This window comes from Nansenia antarctica (assembly GCF_963989245.1).
Source record: "Nansenia antarctica genome assembly, chromosome: 1".
Lineage (NCBI taxonomy): Eukaryota > Metazoa > Chordata > Actinopteri > Argentiniformes > Microstomatidae > Nansenia > Nansenia antarctica.
The window spans coordinates 46,518,471-46,538,195 of record NC_137674.1 but is presented as its reverse complement, the minus strand read 5'-3'; the positions used below and the strand labels follow the sequence as shown (position 1 = coordinate 46,538,195).

At 45.5% G+C, this 19,725-nt stretch overlaps 2 protein-coding genes across 2 annotated transcripts; both read left to right on the top strand.

Moving 5' to 3' along the window:
• The first annotated feature begins 3,982 nt into the window (after window positions 1–3,982).
• Window positions 3,983–7,396, top strand: LOC308170349 (small ubiquitin-related modifier 3). The gene is made up of 4 exons (XM_080545126.1): window positions 3,983–4,109; window positions 5,037–5,165; window positions 5,624–5,695; window positions 5,943–7,396. Exons 1-4 carry the CDS (start codon window positions 4,089–4,091, stop codon window positions 6,003–6,005), a joined length of 285 nt encoding a protein of 94 aa, XP_080401252.1. The 5' UTR covers window positions 3,983–4,088; the 3' UTR covers window positions 6,006–7,396.
• A 2,635-nt stretch (window positions 7,397–10,031) lies between these two features.
• On the top strand, window positions 10,032–19,139 carry tspeara (thrombospondin-type laminin G domain and EAR repeats a). Its single transcript, XM_080523386.1, has 13 exons — window positions 10,032–10,175; window positions 11,574–11,797; window positions 12,104–12,495; window positions 12,708–12,801; window positions 14,407–14,563; window positions 14,766–14,897; window positions 15,877–15,947; window positions 16,063–16,224; window positions 16,423–16,627; window positions 16,884–17,116; window positions 17,690–17,868; window positions 18,012–18,113; window positions 18,429–19,139. Exons 1-13 carry the CDS (start codon window positions 10,091–10,093, stop codon window positions 18,580–18,582), a joined length of 2,190 nt encoding a protein of 729 aa, XP_080379512.1. The 5' UTR covers window positions 10,032–10,090; the 3' UTR covers window positions 18,583–19,139.
• The last annotated feature ends 586 nt before the right edge of the window (window positions 19,140–19,725 follow it).

Genomic DNA, 19,725 nt, shown 5'->3' with positions numbered 1-19,725 from the left:
TGGTCAAGGGGAGAGGCCAGAGGCCAGAGTGTGTGTGTGTGTGTGTGCGTGTGTGCTTATCTGTGTGTGTCTGTGTGTGTGTTCGACCATGTGGTCTGTCGTAAAACCCCCATTGTTTAGAGAGCATGCCTGTAGGCCCAAAGGCTCCGCTTTGGAACAAGGCGTCTGCCAAATGCCAAAAATGTAAATGTTACAAAGCCTTATCATACAAATTCATGGTATGTGTGTGTGTTTCAAGTAACTTAAAATATACCACATTAGCTTGATCTGTCACTTCCACTCTCGCTAGACATGCTCGCGTGACGCTCCTCTTGCTAGCAGTCCGCAGATGTGTGCTTTCGGAATCCAGCACATTCCTTTTTCATAAGTCGATGAACTCCGCGTTGCCAGTCCCATTATCTGACACCATGTTATGTTTGTTATTTCCAGTATTCCTAACTAGGAATAAACAGGCTGGGGTTTCTTAACTGGCTTTTAATAACACGTTGCACATCCGTCTTCCAGACACTCTCTAGCTCTAACCCCGGTCCCCCGGTCCGGGTACAACAACATAGGGCGGAACCAATATTATGTACTATAATAACAACACAATAATTAACATGCCATGAAGGCTTGAATGAAACATGTTCTCATAGTACCGGTAGTCAGGTTTGTTATATAATTTCGTGAGAATTTTTTGGGGATTTGCTAATCTATACATTTTTGGAAAGGGCATTGTATGAGGAATCAGAAAATATATGTTTCCATTTGCACAGATGTCTGAAAGGCGGCCATCTTGGCATTTACAAAATGGCCACCATAATACACAGGTTTGTAATATCTTGGCTTCTAAATAAGCTAGAACATTGATTTTAACTGCTAAATCTACATTTTCAGGGTCAATGGTTGTAGTTACAAAGCTTTTAATTTTTTATTTTTATATCATCCCATAAAAATGTGTAACTTATACTTTAAGAAATTGTAGTTTTTCTATTACTTCGTTATTCGTTACTTTGTTACTATGTGAGTCCAAAATGACCCACATGCATTCTATGGAATCTCATGGGAACCTTATGGTAAGATTCGCTCTGGGATCATTGGCATCTCCAACAATGCCAGACAGAGATTTTTCTTGGTCACACCAGAACTTTCACGTCTGTCAAAATAATTCAAGAGTCAGTTTGACATGGAAGCTGACAGAAGCACACAGCACCATGAACTTGGGCCAAGTGCAATCAAGAGGGCACATTGTACAATCAACAAGATCAAAGCAGCCATACAGTCTCAGTCATGGAAACCCCTTTACCACTGAAGGTGACAGGCTGCACAATGTGATAACGCATGCCTATATCCTAGATGAGTATGTACCACAGATCTTGAATGCTGATGTCACTGGCCAGAAGTTGTATGAAGACTACGTGTCAGAGCGGATCAATGGAGATGTCAGCCTCTGGGTCCCTGTGAAGAAAGTGAACAACAAGATGTTCCTGTCTGGGAACAAGAAGATTACAGTGAAACTCAGAGACAATACTGTGGATCTGAAGGAGACCAAGGACCTGTTTGCGAGGCTGATGGTACTTGCCAGGTCAAACCGAGACATCAACCTGAAAGAGGCCATAGGAAACTATGAATTCACTCTGACACCAAGGGCACTGTTCGCTCCTGATGTAACAATCCTGCCATGCCATGACAAGTCCAAGTTAATCCATCTTCTCGACAAGCTGACAAGAGAAGACATACTCTATGAAGACTATCAGCCGCCTCAAACTGGAAGTGCTACCCACCAAGATGCAATGGATACAGGATTCACAGACCCCAAATCTACTGATCAGCCAAGTCGGAAGATAGTACTGGTGGATGGCATGGTGCTTGTGCAGAAGCTGAGCAAAAAACCAGCCACTGTAGTGACAGTCAAGGATCTGAGTGGCTGCTTCAATGACAGACTGATGTCACTAACACGAGATTATGATGAAATCATCCTTGTGTTCGACACATACAGGGCAGATTCTCTGAAGAGTGTGCCAGAGACAAACGAAGACAAGGAAAAGCTTCTATCCAATATCAAGTCAGAGATGACACCAACATCAAACACGTCCCAATGAGCAGGTTCCTCTCACATGACAAAGCGAAGGCTGATCTGACTGACTATCTTGCTGCCAAAACTCTAGAGTACAACAGGGGATCCTCCAAGCTGATCATCACGTCTGCTTCTGGGCACACTAGGAGCAACAAAGACCTGGTCTTTGAGGACAACCACGAAGAAGCAGACACACTGCTGATCCACCAGGCTGTGCTAGCATCACAGCGAAACCAATCTTATGCACAGTTGGTGTTCATCTCCTCAGACACAGACGTTCTAGTGCTAGTCATAGCAAACTATCATCTCTTGCTGACGAACACGTCCATTTATATGGCATCTGGTGTTGTGCAGATTAAACCACTGTGGCAGGCTCTAGGTACGGAGAGAGTAAAGGCTTTGCCAGCATTCCATGCGTTCACTGGGGCCGACAACACAGGGAGGTTCTCCCGTATAGGCAAGGCAACGTGGCTGCAGATCTACCTCAAAGCAGATGAAAATGTCATCGATGCTCTGCAGATGCTTTTGGGTGAAGCAGAAGTGACAGAGGGAATGCTGTCAACACTGGCTTCCTTTGTGTGTGCAGCTTACTCACCCAAGGGCATCAGCATAAGCACAATCCCTCAACTGCAATGGCACCTCTTCTGCAACCATAGGGCAGAGAGTGACAAGCTCCCTCCAACACTTGGAGCTCTGAAGCAGCACATATTGAGGGTCCATGTGCAAACAAGAGTATGGGCACAGGCAGCCATTGCTCTGCAGGATCCACAATTGGATCCCCTGCAAAATGGGTACTCGCAGAGCTAAGAACTTAGCCTGTACCGACATGTGTCAGTGCAGCAGCCAGTGCCAGAACGATGACGATTCCCAAGCCGTGACACACGAAAGTGATGATGATGAACTAATCTAACAGCCCAGCTCACATTGGCACGCATTGGACTCGCCATTCACTTATCACATCACACATAGCATAAACGCTTATACATAGTCAAGAGACACAACCCGCCTGTCATTACACATAGAGTAAATACACATCCCACAAACAGAACAACCAGCACACCATACACTCCCCACATTCCTCCCATTCGTTTATTTTGTTTCATTCCCTATTTTTATCATTAAATATGCCATTAGGCTAAAGATTTACCTGCCTCTGTATTGCCTTACTGGTTGCTGGCTGTTGCCATAACATCCAAAAATGTATAGATTAGCAAATCCCCCCAAAAAGCCAACAAAAGTTTAAATCATAACATCGAGACTATCTAATGCAGGAGGTTGTCATGATCATACTGTGGTCTGTGGACTCACGTATGGAAGTAATAGAAAAAATACAATTTCTTAAAGTATAAGTTACACATTTTTATGGGATGATATAACTTTATAGCTTTGTAACTACAACCATTGGATTCCTTGACCCTGAAAATGTAGGTTTAGCAGTTAAAATCAATGTTCTAGCTTATTTAGAAGCCAAGATATTACAAAACGTGTGTATTATGGCGGCCATTTTGTCAATGCCAGGATGGCCGCCTTTCAGACATCTGTGCAAATGGAAACATATATTTTCTGATTCCTCATACAATGCCCTTTCCAAAAATGTATAGATTAGCAAATCCCCAAAAAATTCCCACGAAAGTTTAAATTGAAACATAGTGAAACTGACTATCAGACCTTTTTTCATAATTAACATGCCATGAAGGCTTGAATGAAACATGTTCTCATAGGCTACTGATTGTATGACATAATGTGCTACAAGTTGTGGTAGTTGAAAGGGAGGGCCTATGTTCTCCTCTCTTTGGCGGGTTCTCAATTTCGCGTGACCGAGTATTTACTTAAATGCGCGCGTCCGTATCCGCGCGCCCGTTCTAGCATATCACGTGATCACCAAAGGACCAATAGTTTCTGTGGAACAGCAGATCAAGCGCGCTCCCGTCGGTGGATGAGAACAGCAGGAGAGCGGTGGAAAAAGAAACACATCCCAAACAGCATTGTATCCCGCCAATCCACAGAAGAAATCTGTCTGATCTGAATCAAAATGTCGGAGGAGAAGCCAAAGGTAAAGACTTTATAGTTTGTTTAATAATAACCACATTATCTTTATGATGGTTTGTTTAAGCTGATGCCGACCGTGCTTCACTCAAGATGTGCAATCTAAAATGGCCCGGATTGCACGTTTGTCTGAATCGGCGCAAATGTTTGTTTCACAAATGAATGATTGTCGCTAGAATCGACCATTCCACTTTCATTAGCTTGATATACCAAATGATTAGATTTAATGTTACAATGAAACTCGGTAAGAGTGCTATACCCCTCAGGACACCGGGTTTTTTCTTCATTTGCCGTTTGCGGGTTTTCTTTGTGGAAACGGGACCACGCTACGTGCGCAACGTAGGCTGGAAATGCCGCACGAATAGCGGCGAAAGCACAAAGGTGACGCCATTTGGAGACTATAGACGAGCATTAGCGGTGTTTGTCGTTAATCTTTTGGGAAGTTTCTCTGATTAGCAAACGATCATATTAAATGAAACAACACAATACAACACAGATACATATTATCGACAGTTGGGTGAACGACTGGGATTGCATTCTTCCTCGGTGTGTAGTTTTCGGGATTAGTTAGTCCGCCCGTTATCCAGACAATTTCTCTTCTGTCAGCGTGTGGCTAGAAAGGCGTTTTGCATGTAAACAGTAGACACACATGGCGCCGGGTAGCTACCGAGCCAGAGATGGTCACCCCACTATAGCCTCAGTTCCAGCGGTCCTCTTGGGTTCAGGCAGCTAGCCCATCAAACCCCTCATCGAACCCTGCATGCCATTTCAACATGTCATCACCTCTAGACACGACACAGTAGTGTTCATACGCCAAATGGAGGTTGCAAGGTACATCGAGAAAACACTCTAAAGGTAAAATACTGTGTGGGAGTCTGGAGTGAACTGGGGCTGAGAATGACACGTAACCTAATGATGATTTTGTGTGTTCTAGGAAGGAGTCAAGACGGAGAATGACCACATAAATCTAAAGGTAGCGGGGCAAGACGGTTCGGTGGTCCAGTTCAAGATAAAAAGACACACACCCCTCAGCAAATTAATGAAGGCCTACTGCGAAAGACAGGTGAGTCCATTCAACCACAAGATCCAATCAAAAGCCCGATCTTTCCCATAGGTGTCACTGGCCCTTACTCAATGGTTAAAATTCTCCTCTGTCCTCCACTAGCTTCCTACTCAAAGCTCATTGGAGGAGAAGGTCTTAGGTTCCTCCCCCTGGATATTCTCCTCCAAGGCTTTGAGAAGTAAGGGTGGAATCGTAACTCATGATCCGTGTGTAACTGACATTTGCATAAATGTGGCATTGATGTCAAAGGGCATGTTTGATGATTCGAGTGACGCGTACGGATTTCAAGTTAGGATTCCACCCTAAGCGAGAGGAGGCGAGCAATTACGTTTCTAACTACTGAGAAAGGGCCACTACCTGGCCATGTTAGGCCAATAGTAATTGACCTTCATGAACAAAGATCGGATGTTGCGTTCATTGTGTGGGATGTAGTCCTTACTTCCGGTGTACTCCTACAGGGTCTCTCGATAAGGCAGATCAGGTTCCGATTTGACGGCCAGCCCATCAACGAGACTGACACTCCTGCACAGGTACTTGGCATTGAACTGACTCTTTCTTCAGAGTACTCTTCTCTCTCTCTCCCTCACTAAAGCCGAGTTTATAACTGCCTCTGAATCACCCCATCTGGAGGAGTACCCTTCCTCTTTTTGCTGTCATATGCACACTAACTCTCTCTCTCACTCTCTCTCTTGTTTTCTCCATTGCTCTCTCTCGTGCTCTCCCTCTCTCTCTCGTTCTCTCTATCCCTCTCTCTTTCTCCCTCGTTCTCTCTCTCAGCTGGAGATGGAGGACGAAGACACCATAGATGTTTTCCAGCAGCAGACGGGCGGACTCCGCTAAACCCCCCCACCACCACCACAGTGATGGACACCCAAAACCACGCCCACAGCCACTTCGACTGTTCCTCTCCCCCCCTTCGCTCCTCTCAGCTTCTGTGTGTTCTTTTCTTTTACAAGATGTTCATCAGGTTGTTGTTGTTTTTTTCGTCCTTGTCTGGGGTGTTTTAGGGGGGGGGGGGGGGCTCCTCTCAGTTGTTAATATATAACGTTCAGTCAGGACCGAACTCTTGAATTGTCCATGGATGGCTTCCAGTTCTTTCCACTGGCCAGTCAGGATGGGTTAATGTTGGGTTAATGTTCTGTACCCACAGGTCTTGTCATTACATTATTTTGTTTCTGGTTTAGAGAATCTTTGAGTTGTGATTGGATTAACTGAGGTCAAGGTTGTTCCTGGTTGGCCGTTTGCTCCTTCTGCTCCTTCTGCTCCTGTCTGCTCCAGTACAACTATAGAATTCCATAATCCTTAATGATTTTCATCCGCTGCAGGTTGAAGGTGTTTTCTCCACTATTTCTTCCAGGGTCACAATCGGTAGGCATGGAAAAGATCTGAAATGGAGGTTCTAGCTGAACTTGTCCAATAGGAATGCTTCTGTTTCAAAAAACGCGTTGTCCCGTTTGCCCCTAGTGACTGTGGCCCTGGCTGTTGTCTCTGTATATTTTTAAGTCTCTCCATTTTTAGGTGCTTTTGCTGATAAGTTGTGCGATATTCAGTTTATTTCTTTCTCCTTTTTAAAAAATTGAGATGTATTATTCTGTGTACAGAAGAATCTAATCTGAAGCTAGATAACTGATGTGGGGTCTGGACCAAAACTCCAAAGACTGAACTCTCTTTTCATAAGCCATGCATTTTTGATCTGTCTGAAAAGTAAGTGCTCATTAGCCCAAAGTCACATCTGAGGTTGTGTCTCAATAGTCTAAAGTTGCTACCACTCTTCTCCTCTTCCTCTGTCTCTTCTCTATCTGCACTGATCTGAAAACACAGGCTAAGTGATTGTTCGAATAATTAGCTTTCAACAATCCAGTTTTTTTTTGTCGATGCAGATGAAGGAAGGACAATAAGGAGAGGGAGCTCCATCAGACAATTGAGATGCGCCCCTGCTTTTGGGGGTCAGCAAAAAAGGGAATTGTCCCTGGCGTCAAACATAGATTTTTCCCCCCCTGTTGTAATGTAGGGCCAGTGGCCAGTCCCTACAGCTTTCTCTCTTGCTTTTGGTTTTTACATTTTGGGGAAGGATTGGTAAAGGGTGGGGGGGAAGAAGTGAAATGTAGGTAGAACCTGCCCCTAACCACTGCTCTTGGGTCACATGTGTTTTCATCCCCTTCTGGTTTTGGTGAAGACGGGTAGGGTAAACTGATCCTAGATCTGTGTTTGGGGGCCAAGTCTACTTGGGATAATAGAGGGAGGGAGGGAAGTAAATGGGGGGGGGGGTAATGTTCTGTACCCACAGGTCTTGTCATTACGTTATTTGTTTCTCTACTGATTTGTATATTATTTGTTGTCTATTTGTTATACTACTGTATACAATAAATATAGTTTGGTACTCAGGTTCCCTGTCATGACTCTTTCCTTAAATGTGAGTACACAATACAACCAAATTCTGGGGACTGTTCTGTGGAGTGTTGCTCTAATATTATAGATTTGTTTTTGTTTTTTCGTGTTGCATGACTTGCATACATACAATACATTCAAACATGCACGTTGTAATGAGTTGTCTCTGAAGTTGGCGGTATTAGATTGTTAGGAATGTTGTAGACAAAATGGTCTGATTCAGAGTTTGACATGAGGGATAACTATTCTACACATGAATGTTCTGTAACGGTGCCTCCTCTTGAATACGCCTTTGGAACCTGTTACAGTAAATCGCAGCTGGAATTGTTTCTTTTTTGTCAATGGATCATTTGCGTGGTCACTAGATGGCGCTGCTGTTCCTTTGAATACACAGTTTGTGGACATAATACAGGTGCCAGGTAGCATAGCGGTTCGACTGGCAGGCCAGCAATCGTAAGGTTTCTGGTTCGATCCCCACCTCAGGAGAAAGCTGGTTGTGAGCTGATGACTGGAGGGTTGCTAGCATCATATCTAAGGTGCCTACCACTGCAGTTGTGCCCTTGATCAAGGCAATTAACCCCTAATTGCTCCAGGGGTGCTGACTATGGCTGACCCTGTGCCAAGAGCAAAAAAAACAAGTTGTCTCAGTACTTGTACTGTGTGCAATGACAAGAAGGATGGTCAATGGCCATTTCAATTGAAGCGTATAGAGTAGGGAAATCTGTCTCACTGTGTTTCTGTTTCTGTTCGAGCATTTAACCGTGTCATTATGGATGGTTCTCCAATGGTGATAACATATCTAAATATGGTGTTACTGTCCTCTTGTGACACCTGTGGAAGTCCAGCTGATAGGATCATAGATCAAAGAGCATGATATGCTGATAGGACAGTCAGTTTCATGTGGGTTTGATTCATCGGTGCAGGAAAAGGGAAAGGAAACAGTAGGGCCGGTACTCCATAAGTAGCCTACTGGTCTAGGGTCATTCTACTGATGGAATTCTGAATTAAATCATCATCAGAAGTCCACAGAACTGTCCTAAGAACAGCGTTTAGCAGGCAACACCCACGTCTGCCATGCCTGGTAGGAAGGGAGATGGCAGGATAGGATAGAGAGAGCAGAGAAGGAAGGGGATGGGTAGATACATGATTGGTATCCATCTGGAAGGGAGAGAGGGAGGGAGTAGAACAGGAAAGGCAAACAGTGGATTTGCCTGGTAAATGAGACAGAGGAGGATTCTGTGAAGTCCTTTGCCCAACTTTTCTGCATACATAGTTTAATCTCTTCTCTTCATAGGTGGTTGATCAAAGCACAGGACAGGAAGAAAGCAGCCCCTAAGCAAAACTAACCCAGCTATTAAAAGTATGCCTGTGCACTAAATTGCACTTGAACGAATGGTTAAGGCAAACACTTCTTTTAAGGACAGAGAGCCTAGGGTTATACACATACACATGCACGCACACACACGCACACACACACACACACACACACACACACACACACACACACACACACACATATATGCACGCTCCGTCTTACTTAATTCCACTCACAATAGATTTTATTACATTTTTAGAATGTAATATTTGCTAATCTTTTATGAAAACACATGGGGTTGAGTCTTTAATATCACTTTTGTGTTCATTCGTGCCAGATGGGAGAGAAACGTGAAATCATCTGAAACACACACACACACACACACACACACACAAACGCGAACACACACGCTCTTAGCTTCTCCAGTAATAAACCGACCAATATGAGGGATAAGGGGTAATATGGTAATAGCTTAGCTCATATCCAGATGCCTATTGGTAGAGCAGAGGTCACAGATGGTATTAGTGTTTTCAAAATTGCTCTAGTTGTATTCTCGTCTAATTACATATGAAATCCTTATGGTGTGATGGATTGAGTAAATTCAATAACAGTAGTAGTGCTGTTCTATATCTACTACTTTGGGTCTACTTTGTCTGTCTGTCTGTCTGTCTGCCTATCAGTCAGTCTGCCTGTCAGTCAGTCTGCCTGCCTGTCTGCCTGTTTGTCTCAGTGACTGTCTGTCTGTCTGTCTCTCTCTCTCTCTCTCTCTCTCTCTCTCTCTCTCTCTCTCTCTCTCTCTCTCTCTCTCTCTCTCTCTCTCCCACTCTCGCACACACACACACACAGACACACACACACAGACACACAGACACACACACACACACACACACACACACACACACACACACACACACACACACACTGGGTAGATGAAAGATCAGTGGAAGTCCCTCTGGCAGCAGCAACAGTTGTCTGACTGCTGCATCAGAGGAGGACTTGGGGGTAATGATTGACAGACTGGTTAGTGATTTGCATGGCTCTTGTACAGTATTTAAGGGAAGGACTGCAAGGAAAACCACCACAGAACGGAATCCACTTTGAGCCCAGATGCTGTCACATACACACACATACTCAGAAGGAGCCCTTTGTTTCCGGGGCGAGATGAGGGTCGCTTGGCGTTTCGATCAGACAGGCAGTTTGTGATTGGCTGAAGCGAGCTGTCATGTCATCATTGGCGATGGTGCTGCTGCTGTGTCTGGGGTCAAGGGTCTGTGATGCAGTGGCAGGTCTGAGGAGACCCTGCACAGGTACGCATGGATTACCTTCTATTAGAATGTGTTCCACTCTTCTTCTGTTCTATTTCTTTCTTAAATTTGTGACGCTTTTAATCCAAAGCGATTTACAATTACGAATTACAAGGACAGGGGGGATTTTGACTCACAACCTTCCGATCACTAGTCCAACTCACTATCCACTAGACCCCCACTACCACTATACTTCTATTCTACAGTATTGGATTCTATTCTATTCTTCAGTATTCTATGTTATTCTATTCTATTCTATTCATGGGATCAGGGTTTATATAGAAGTGTTTGTGGACACATTTGACTGTGACAGAACGCTTTTTATCCTATGCTGTGTAGGATGACATTTTCTCTTTCTTACTCTGTCCCCCCCCCCCCACACACACACACACACACACACACACACACACACACACCTCTCTAAATTGCAGTCATTTGTTTTGGTTTTGGTGTTGGGAAATACTGTTGTGTCTTGATAGATTGAAGGTGCTCTTTGATAACACCATATATTTATCAAATTACTGTAATTGCATGTTTAATACAACATCACGAAGGCTGTGCTGAAACTAGTTTTTCTAGTGTTTATTAAAAATGTTCTGAGAAGGCAAGCTGGGCCATCATGTACAAATGTATCACTTTTACTTACTATTCACTTAGTGTACAATAAAGATGTGTTAAAACTCAAAACTCTCTCCCTATCTACTACCTTGGCTACTCAAACTGTCTGTCTGTCTGTCTGTCTGTCTGTCTGCCTGCTGCCTGTCTGCAGTTCTGTCTGTCTGTCTGCCTGCTGCCTGTCTGCAGTTCTGTCTGTCTGTCTGTCTGTTTGTGTGCCTGTCTGTCTGTCTCCCTCTCCCACTACAGTCTAATGTGTATGATTCATCTTACACGGTTAATAAGATTATCACCAAAAGGGAAAATGTAATCGTTTTATTTATGGTTTAAGGTCGATCCATATCAGTTTGTAAAACCTGGGAAAGCCCTCAGGCGTAAAATTCTTTGGCTAACATTAGTGTGTGTGCGTGTGTGTGCGTGTGAGTGGCCGTGTTGTGTGGCCGTGTGTTTGATCAGCTCGCATCACATGAGGCGTTTTCTCACAATGGGGGTTCAGGCACACAAGGGCTTGATGATTGAGTTTACGGCATACATACTGCATGCTCTGTCCCATTGGTAGTGTGGTAGTCCATGAGGAGAGCCTCTTGTCTTGAGATTCTTCTATTTCTGTGTTCATTTTCATTTCATACTCTCACAGTACAACACAGTATGTAAGATACGTATTTCATATTGTGATCATACATACATACATCTCCTCTGTTCTCTTCCTCTCACTCTCTCCTGTTCCTTTTGAATGGAATACAAACAAACGTTAAGATTTCTTTCTTTCTCTCTGTGTGTCTACAGACCTGGCCCCTGTGGACCTCCTGTCACGTGTTCTCCCTGAGGGAGCGTCTGCACCCGGGTCAGGGGTGCGTATGATCCAGGATGGAGGGGTGAGGGGTATCCGTCTCTCTCGGCCTCACCCCTCCCTGAGCTTCCCCTCCTCCCAGCTCCTCATGAACTGTGACCTTCTTCCCACAGAGCTCTCCATCATTGTGACCCTGAAGGTTGCCCGCATAGCACCCAAGGTAAGGAGTCAAGGGTAGGAGGTGACATCATCACCATCAGTTATCAATGCCTCTAATGATTTGTAATGAGGCAGTGGGAGGCTGGTGGAGGGTTAGGGAATGAGGAAGGCTGGTGGAGGGTTAGGGAATGAGGAATGGTATCTAACACCTCCACCAGCCTCCGCTGTGTCGGACCATGATTGCGGCTCAATAGATGTGGGGATGAAATCACTGCCATGTTTTCTGCCATGTTTTCATAGTTTATCAAGATGGGATGGTGGTGTTGTAGTCTAACTGTGTGTTCATCTGTCTCATTGTGTCTTCCAGAAAACGGAATACATATTTTCTGTGGTGGAAGGAAAAGAGGAACAAGATAGGAGTAGAGAGGGAGAAAGAGACAGAGAAGGGGAAAATGAAGGACACAGGGAGAGTAGAGATGGGGATAAGAAGGACGAGAGGGAGGAAGAGAGGGAAGGAGAGGGGGATAAAGGGAAGGATAAAGAGAGAGATGAGGATAGAGATATGGATAGGGGACAGATGCTCCTCGCGCTGCAGCTTTCCAGACACCGCCTCCACTTCCTGTTCCAAGGTCACAACAGGGTCATAGAATGGGTCTTCCGGGGCGTGCGATTGGCTGATAACCGCTGGCACACACTGGTGCTAGCTGTCAGTGGTCGCTATGCTAGGCTCACAGTGGACTGCAGCACACCTCTGGAACTGTGAGTTTTCTGAACTGGTTCTCACTCACTTTCCCCTGTCTCTTCCCCATGCTGTATCTCTCTCTCTCTCTCTCTCTCTCTCTCTCTCTCTCTCTCTCTCTCTCTCTCTCTCTCTCTCTTTCTCTGTCTCTGTGTCTGTAACCCTCTGTCTCTCGTAGTTCTTCTCACCCAACCACAGCACACCCTGAAATGATGTGTTGTGTGTTCGACAGGGTTCACTCCAGGCCGTTCCCAGGCTCTGACCTCAGCGCTCAGGGAACACGCTTCCACATCGGCAGCCGGGGGAGATGGAAAGGCCTGTTCTCAGTAAGAACCCTCACACAGGAGAACTCCCACACTTCACACAGGAGAACTCCCACACATCACACAGGAGAACCCCCACACTTCACACAGGAGAACCCCCACACTTCACACAGGAGAACCCCCACACATCACACAGGAGAACTCCCACACATCACACAGGAGAACCCCCACACTTCACACAGGAGAACTCCCACACATCACACAGGAGAACCCCCACACTTCACACAGGAGAACCCCCACACTTCACACAGGAGAACCCCCACACATCCCACAGGAGAACCCCCACACTTCACACAGGAGAACCCCCACACATCACACAGGAGAACCCCCACACATCACACAGGAGAACCCCCACACTTCACACAGGAGAACCCCCACACAGGAGAACCCCCACACTTCACACAGGAGAACTCCCACACATCACACAGGAGAACCCCCACACATCACACAGGAGAACCCCCACACTTCACACAGGAGAACTCCCACACATCACACAGGAGAACCCTCACACATCACACAGGAGAACCCCCACACTTCACACAGGAGAACCCCCACACTTCACACAGGAGAACCCCCACACATCACACAGGAGAACCCCCACACTTCACACTGGAGAACCCCCACACATCACACAGGAGAACCCCCACACTTCACACTGGAGAACCCCCACACTTCACACATGAGAACCCCCACACATCACACAGGAGAACCCCCACACTTCACACAGGAGAACCCCCACACTTCACACAGGAGAACCCTCACACATCACACAGGAGAACCCTCACACATCACACAGGAGAACCCCCACACTTCACACAGGAGAACCCCCACACTTCACACAAGAGAACCCCCACACAGGAGAACCCCCACACTTCACACAGGAGAACCCCCACACAGGAGAACCCTCACACTTCACACAGGAGAACCCCCACACTTCACACAGGAGAACCCTCACACAGGAGAACCCCCACACATCACACAGGAGAACCCCCACACATCACACAGGAGAACCCCCACTCTTCACACAGGAGAACCCCCACACAGGAGAACCCTCACACATCACACAGGAGAACCCCCACACAGGAGAACCCTCACATATCACACAGGAGAACCCTCTAACATCACACAGGAGAACCCTCACACACACAGGAGAACACAGGAGAACCCCCATATAGGAGTACCCCCCAGTCATCACACAGGAGAACCCCCATACTTCATACAGAAGAACCCCCACACAGGAGAACCCCCACACAGGAGAACCCCGATACAGGAGACCCCCCCAGACATCACATAGGAGAACCCTCACACATCACATAGGAGAACCCCCACACAGGAAAACTGCCAAGCATCACATAGGTTTGCTACCTACACAGTAGATCTACTTGTACATAAGAGTATGTGCCTATAGTGCTTTTGTAATATGAATTAACATATTAACATATTAATTATGTCTATCTAACTCTACATACTGTAAGAATGACACAATAAGTGAAACTCTGTAGTCTTGAAAAAAGAAAAATGTGCATCATGATCATCACTGTTGTCATCATTATCTTCATCATCATCATCATCCTCCTCACCCCTCTGTCCTGCTACTTTTCCTCTCAGGGTCTGATCCGACAGATGGTTCTGGTGTCAGGTTCTGATGCTAGTCCTCTTGTCTGCCCGTCCTCCAGCCCCAGACTGTCAGAACTGTCTGTGCCCGCGGTTCTGTTGGACCTGCCTGTGAAGCAGACAGAGAACCACCTCGCTCTGCCTTCATATGGTATTCTGCCTCTTGTGCTTTTATGTCTTATCGCACAGACACGGTCAAGTCCAAAATGACTAGCATTCAAAGTTCTACTCATGTATTTGTCTGTTGTATCTCACTCCCTCTCCTTCTCTCTCCTTTCCTTCTCCCTCCTCTCTCAATCTATCTCCTTCTCTCTCACTCTCTCCCACACGTTCTCCTTCTCTCTCACACTCAGAAGCAGAGGTACGTGTGTCTGTGGGGTTGGAGCATTCCTGCTCAGTGTCTGTGAGAGGTCAGCTGTGGTTTAACCCCGTCAGGAGAGGCCTCTACCTCTGTGATGGTATGATCTGGGTCCCCATGCTGCAAGGTGAGGCGTTCACTAAAGCCACATCTTGACTTCTTGTGGTCCCTCAAGGTCTCATGGCTCTTATTGCAGACTTAAGGATATTAACCTCTTAAGCTGCACCAAATTCTGCTTCAATTTGGTTATTAATGTCATTATTGTTCACTTTATCTCCTTGTCATGTGTAGTATGTTATTCTGAACAATGATCTGAGCATATCCACACAAAACCTCAATGTGTTACTGATCAAAATGGCATCCTGCGTTTGCGTCTGTTGCGTCTGTTTGCGCATCATCATGTTTCTAATGTTATAAGCAGTTTAGTTTGGGTGAACTCGTTGACTCGAGACAACAAACCACCTAAACTCACCTCTTCACATCTTCACCTCTACACCTCTTCACCTCTACACCTCTTCACCTCTACACCTCTACACCTTCACCTCTACACCTCTACACCTCTACACCTCTTCACCTCTACACCTCTTCACCTCTACACCTCTTCACCTCTACACCTCTTCACCTCTACACCTCTTCACCTCTACACCTCTACAACTCTACACCTCTTCACCTCTACACCTCTTCACCTCTACACCTCTTCACCTCTACACCTCTACACCTCTACACCTCTACACCTTTACACCTCTACACCTCTTCACCTCTTCACCTCTACACCTTTACACCTCTACACCTCTTCACCTCTACACCTCTACACCTCTTCACCTCTTCGCCTCTTCACCTCTTCACCTCTACACCTCTACACCTCTACACCTCTACAACTCTTCACCTCTACACCTCTTCACCTCTACACCTCTTCACCTCTACACCTCTACACCTCTACACCTCTACACCTCTACACCTCTTCACCTCTACACCTCTACACCTCTACACCTCTACACCTCTACACCTCTACACCTCTTCACCTCTACACCTCTTCACCTCTTCACCTCTTCACCTCTACACCTCTACACCTCTTCACCTCTTCACCTCTTCACCTCTCTCCGCAGAGCGGGAGCGACTGGACTACGTTCTCGAACATCAAGTCCTGTCCACCAGCTCAGAAACATATGACATAGAGGTATGTAAAAAAATTATTACTGTGTGTGTTCTTTTGAATCATTCCATGGTCATTCAATTGAATGAACATGATTGTGTGTGTGTGTGTGTGTGTGTGTGTATGTTTGCATGTGTAGGTGTTCAGTGTGCCTGGTGTGGGTCTGATGGCTGCCATGGCTCATCGCTCCTCCATCCTGGGCTCTGCCATCTACCTGTGGTCAGACACGGGCTTCCAGCTCTACCAGAACATCAGCAGTCACGGAGCCCTGGCCTGGAGGCACTTCACCCTGGGGGGGAAGGTAGGGAGGGAGGGAGAGAGGGAGAAGGAGAGAGAAAGAGGGGGAGAGGATGAGGGAGAGAGAGGGGGGGGGAAGGAGAGGGAGAGAGGGAGAGGTACACACTAGAGAGTGGCTACATACTGTACAGGGCTACATGTATATGATTTACTATATCTAACTATCTAACTTTATAAACCACATGTTGTTGTTTTATTACAGATGTTCCTGGTAGTGTCTAACTCTCGTGGAGGGGAGGAGGAGGCCAAGGAGAAGGCGGAGGCGGAGCTGTCGGTGATCTACCAGTGGAGTCCGAGGAAGAGGAGGTTTGAGCCATATCAGACCTTGCAAACCAACTGTGCTCGAGACTGGGAGGCCTTTCACATCAACGGACATGCTTATCTCGCTGTGGCCAATCACAGACAAGGTATGAACCGGCGGCAGCCTATCACAAACATGGTGTTTTATGTTAGCAGCCCTCCCCATGTGTGTCCTTATTGAAAGACATACTGGACGGTATGCCGGCTAATTGACTTGAATGAATGGACTGAATTTCATTCTCAGTATCTGAGTTGGCACTCACACTTGAAATCACATTTGATAGAATATCTTCTCTCTCTCTCTCTCTCTCTCTCTCTCTCTCTCTCTCTCTCTCTCTCTCTCTCTCTCTCTCTCTCTCTCAGGTGATAACAACCACACCATAGACAGTGTGGTCTACAGGTGGAACCGAGGAACAAGGTCATTCGAGGTCCACCAGATGCTGCGGACCTCCGGGGCCTACGATTGGGAGTTCTTCACAGTCGGACCGTTCCACTTTCTGGTCGTAGCGAACGCATTTGACGGAGTGACAACTCACGTGGATTCTGTCATCTACGTATGGCTCAATGGACGTTTCCGGGTATTCCAGACAATTAGGGTGAGTTATGAGGAGAAACAGACTGAGGGAGGGATGGGGGTGAATGGGGAGAGGGAAGAGGGAGTTCAGCATGAAAAAAACCTGTCTGTCTGCAGACAGGGGGCGGGGGGGCCCATAAAAACTTGAAATCAATCTTCGCCAAGAGGAGGGAGTCCAAAAATAGAATGTGTGGCTGAGCTATATTTGCTTGTGAGATACAATCTTGACAGGTAAATTGAAGGTAAATCATACATTTGAATGTGACCACACGTGAGGTGCAGGTGTGTAGGTTGACACACTGACATCTGAAACCACAGAGAGACACTCAAGCTTTGATTGAGGGGAATTCCACTGATGGATGGAAGACTTTCATGAACACAGTGAGGTGGCTTCCTTTGATGAACGTGCTTCTCCTATCTCTCTCTTTTTATTGCTTTCTGTCTTATTGTCACTGTCTGTCTCTCTCTTTCTCTCTTTATTCCTGATTATTTCTCTCTCCCTTTCTCCATCTCCATCTTCTCTGTTTCTCTGTCTGTGTTTCTTTCTGTCACTTCTGTCACCCCTCCTCTTTCCTCTCTTTTATGTGGGACATAGACGTTTTGTGCCACGGACTGGGAGATGTTCCAGATAGGCACTAGAGTATTCTTGGTCGTTGCTAATGGACACAGACTCCATGGTAACGGGCCCAGTCGCTATGCCATCAACTCTACCATCTATGAACTGGACATGAACGCCCAGCTGTTCCTCCGCTTCCAGGACATTGTCACGTACAGGTACGCATGCACCACGCACCACGCACGCGCACACACACACACACACACACACACACACACACACACACACACACACACACACATTGTGAAAGTGGTCTCTGATAACTTGATTCTATGTCTCTCTCTCTCCCTAACTATTTTAGTGCGGTGGACTGGGAGTTCTTCACCCTGGGGGAGGAGAGTTTCCTGGTTGTTGCTAACTCCTTTGATGGACATTCCTATTCTCTGAACAGCGTTATTTACAGGTAATGTGGTGGATAGGTTAAACTGTATAGCAGCAGTACACTCAACTGTGAAAACAATGTCATGAGTCATTGTTGTGTGCGATGGAGGGTGATCCTATAGGAGTTGTCGTATGTATATAGATGCATTAGATTAGAGGCAGGAGCCAAATTGAGTTGTGATTTGGCCAGCAGGGGGGGCAGTGTGGGAGGTGAGTTCTGGAACATCTGCAGTTGTGACAGGAGGGTTGGCATTGAATGACTAATTGATTGATTGATTGATTGATTGAGCGATTGACTGATTGCATCCGCAGTTGAACCCTGCTCTTCCATTGGCAGGTGGCAGGGATATGAGGGGTTTGTCCCCATTCACCGTCTCCCGACTATTGGATGCAGTGACTGGGAATTCTTCACTTCCGAAGAGGGATCCTATCTGATCTACTCAAGCGCCAAGGCACCGCTTTCCAAAGTGTTCAAACTGAAAACTCACTAAAGGAGAATGTGTCTGTGTGTGTGTGTGTGTGTGTGTGTGTGTATGTGTGCGTGTGCGTGTGCGTGTGTGTGTGTGTGTGTGTGTGTGTGTGTCTGTATCTGAAATTGCTTCCATCCATCCTTCCCAAGAACCATACTCCAGGAGCAGTGTTGGACTCTTCTCAGACTGAACTCTCTCTTCAAACCATTACCTATCAAATGGACCACATCACCGATGTACCTCAGAGACAAATAAAAGCTTGTAAACATGAGTAGCTTATAGCATTGTGTCTGTGCGTGAACTGAAATTAATCATATTGTCTGTCAATAATGTCACAATAATTTATTGCCTCAAATAATGAATATCACAGGCGTCTATATCACAATTTTTTTCCAAATCAAATCCCATGCTTTACATTTGAATATATATATATATTTAATTTAGTAATTCATTGTGTATTCAAGAAATAGTTCACTTCTGTGAGACAAATGCTTTAAATGTAACTACCCTCAAAACATCTATAGATGGAACTATGTATCTATGTAATGACCATCCATGAGATAAGAATTATTGTTTTAACCATGTTTTCTGTGTTTGTTTCAACATGTTTTGCATATTTGTTTTGATATCTATTAAACCTTTTAAACATTACAAACTTGAAAATGCACCTTTTAACTTTGAGATATATGGAAACCAAAAGATGCAATTTTTTTCACTTCACTTCACTTCCATTCCGACTGTAAAATTTGCCAACAATTCCAAATTATTATATCTAATAAAAGTTTACACTTTTTGTAACTCCAAAAACTCCCCTCCTATTAACAAACCATCTTTAACTAGTATGGTTAATAAATAATAACACAACTACAGACACACATATTTCAATTTAATTTGTATGTTATATGAAGCAAAACATATTTCTGCTCTGTTATAAATCCATAAAGACAGAGTTCACGGGGATAGACTGATTCGTTTCACCGATGCTCTTTCCTCTAGCAACATCTCCTCCCATCCTTACCATGAATTAAGTGACATGTTCGAACGAGGGCAAGGGAATTAAATCCACACTTGCGCATTGTACAAACATCTACAACAATTGGATTCTCAACCACTCAACCAACCAACTCTATGTATAACCACTCCACTGAGCTACTCCAAGCTCAT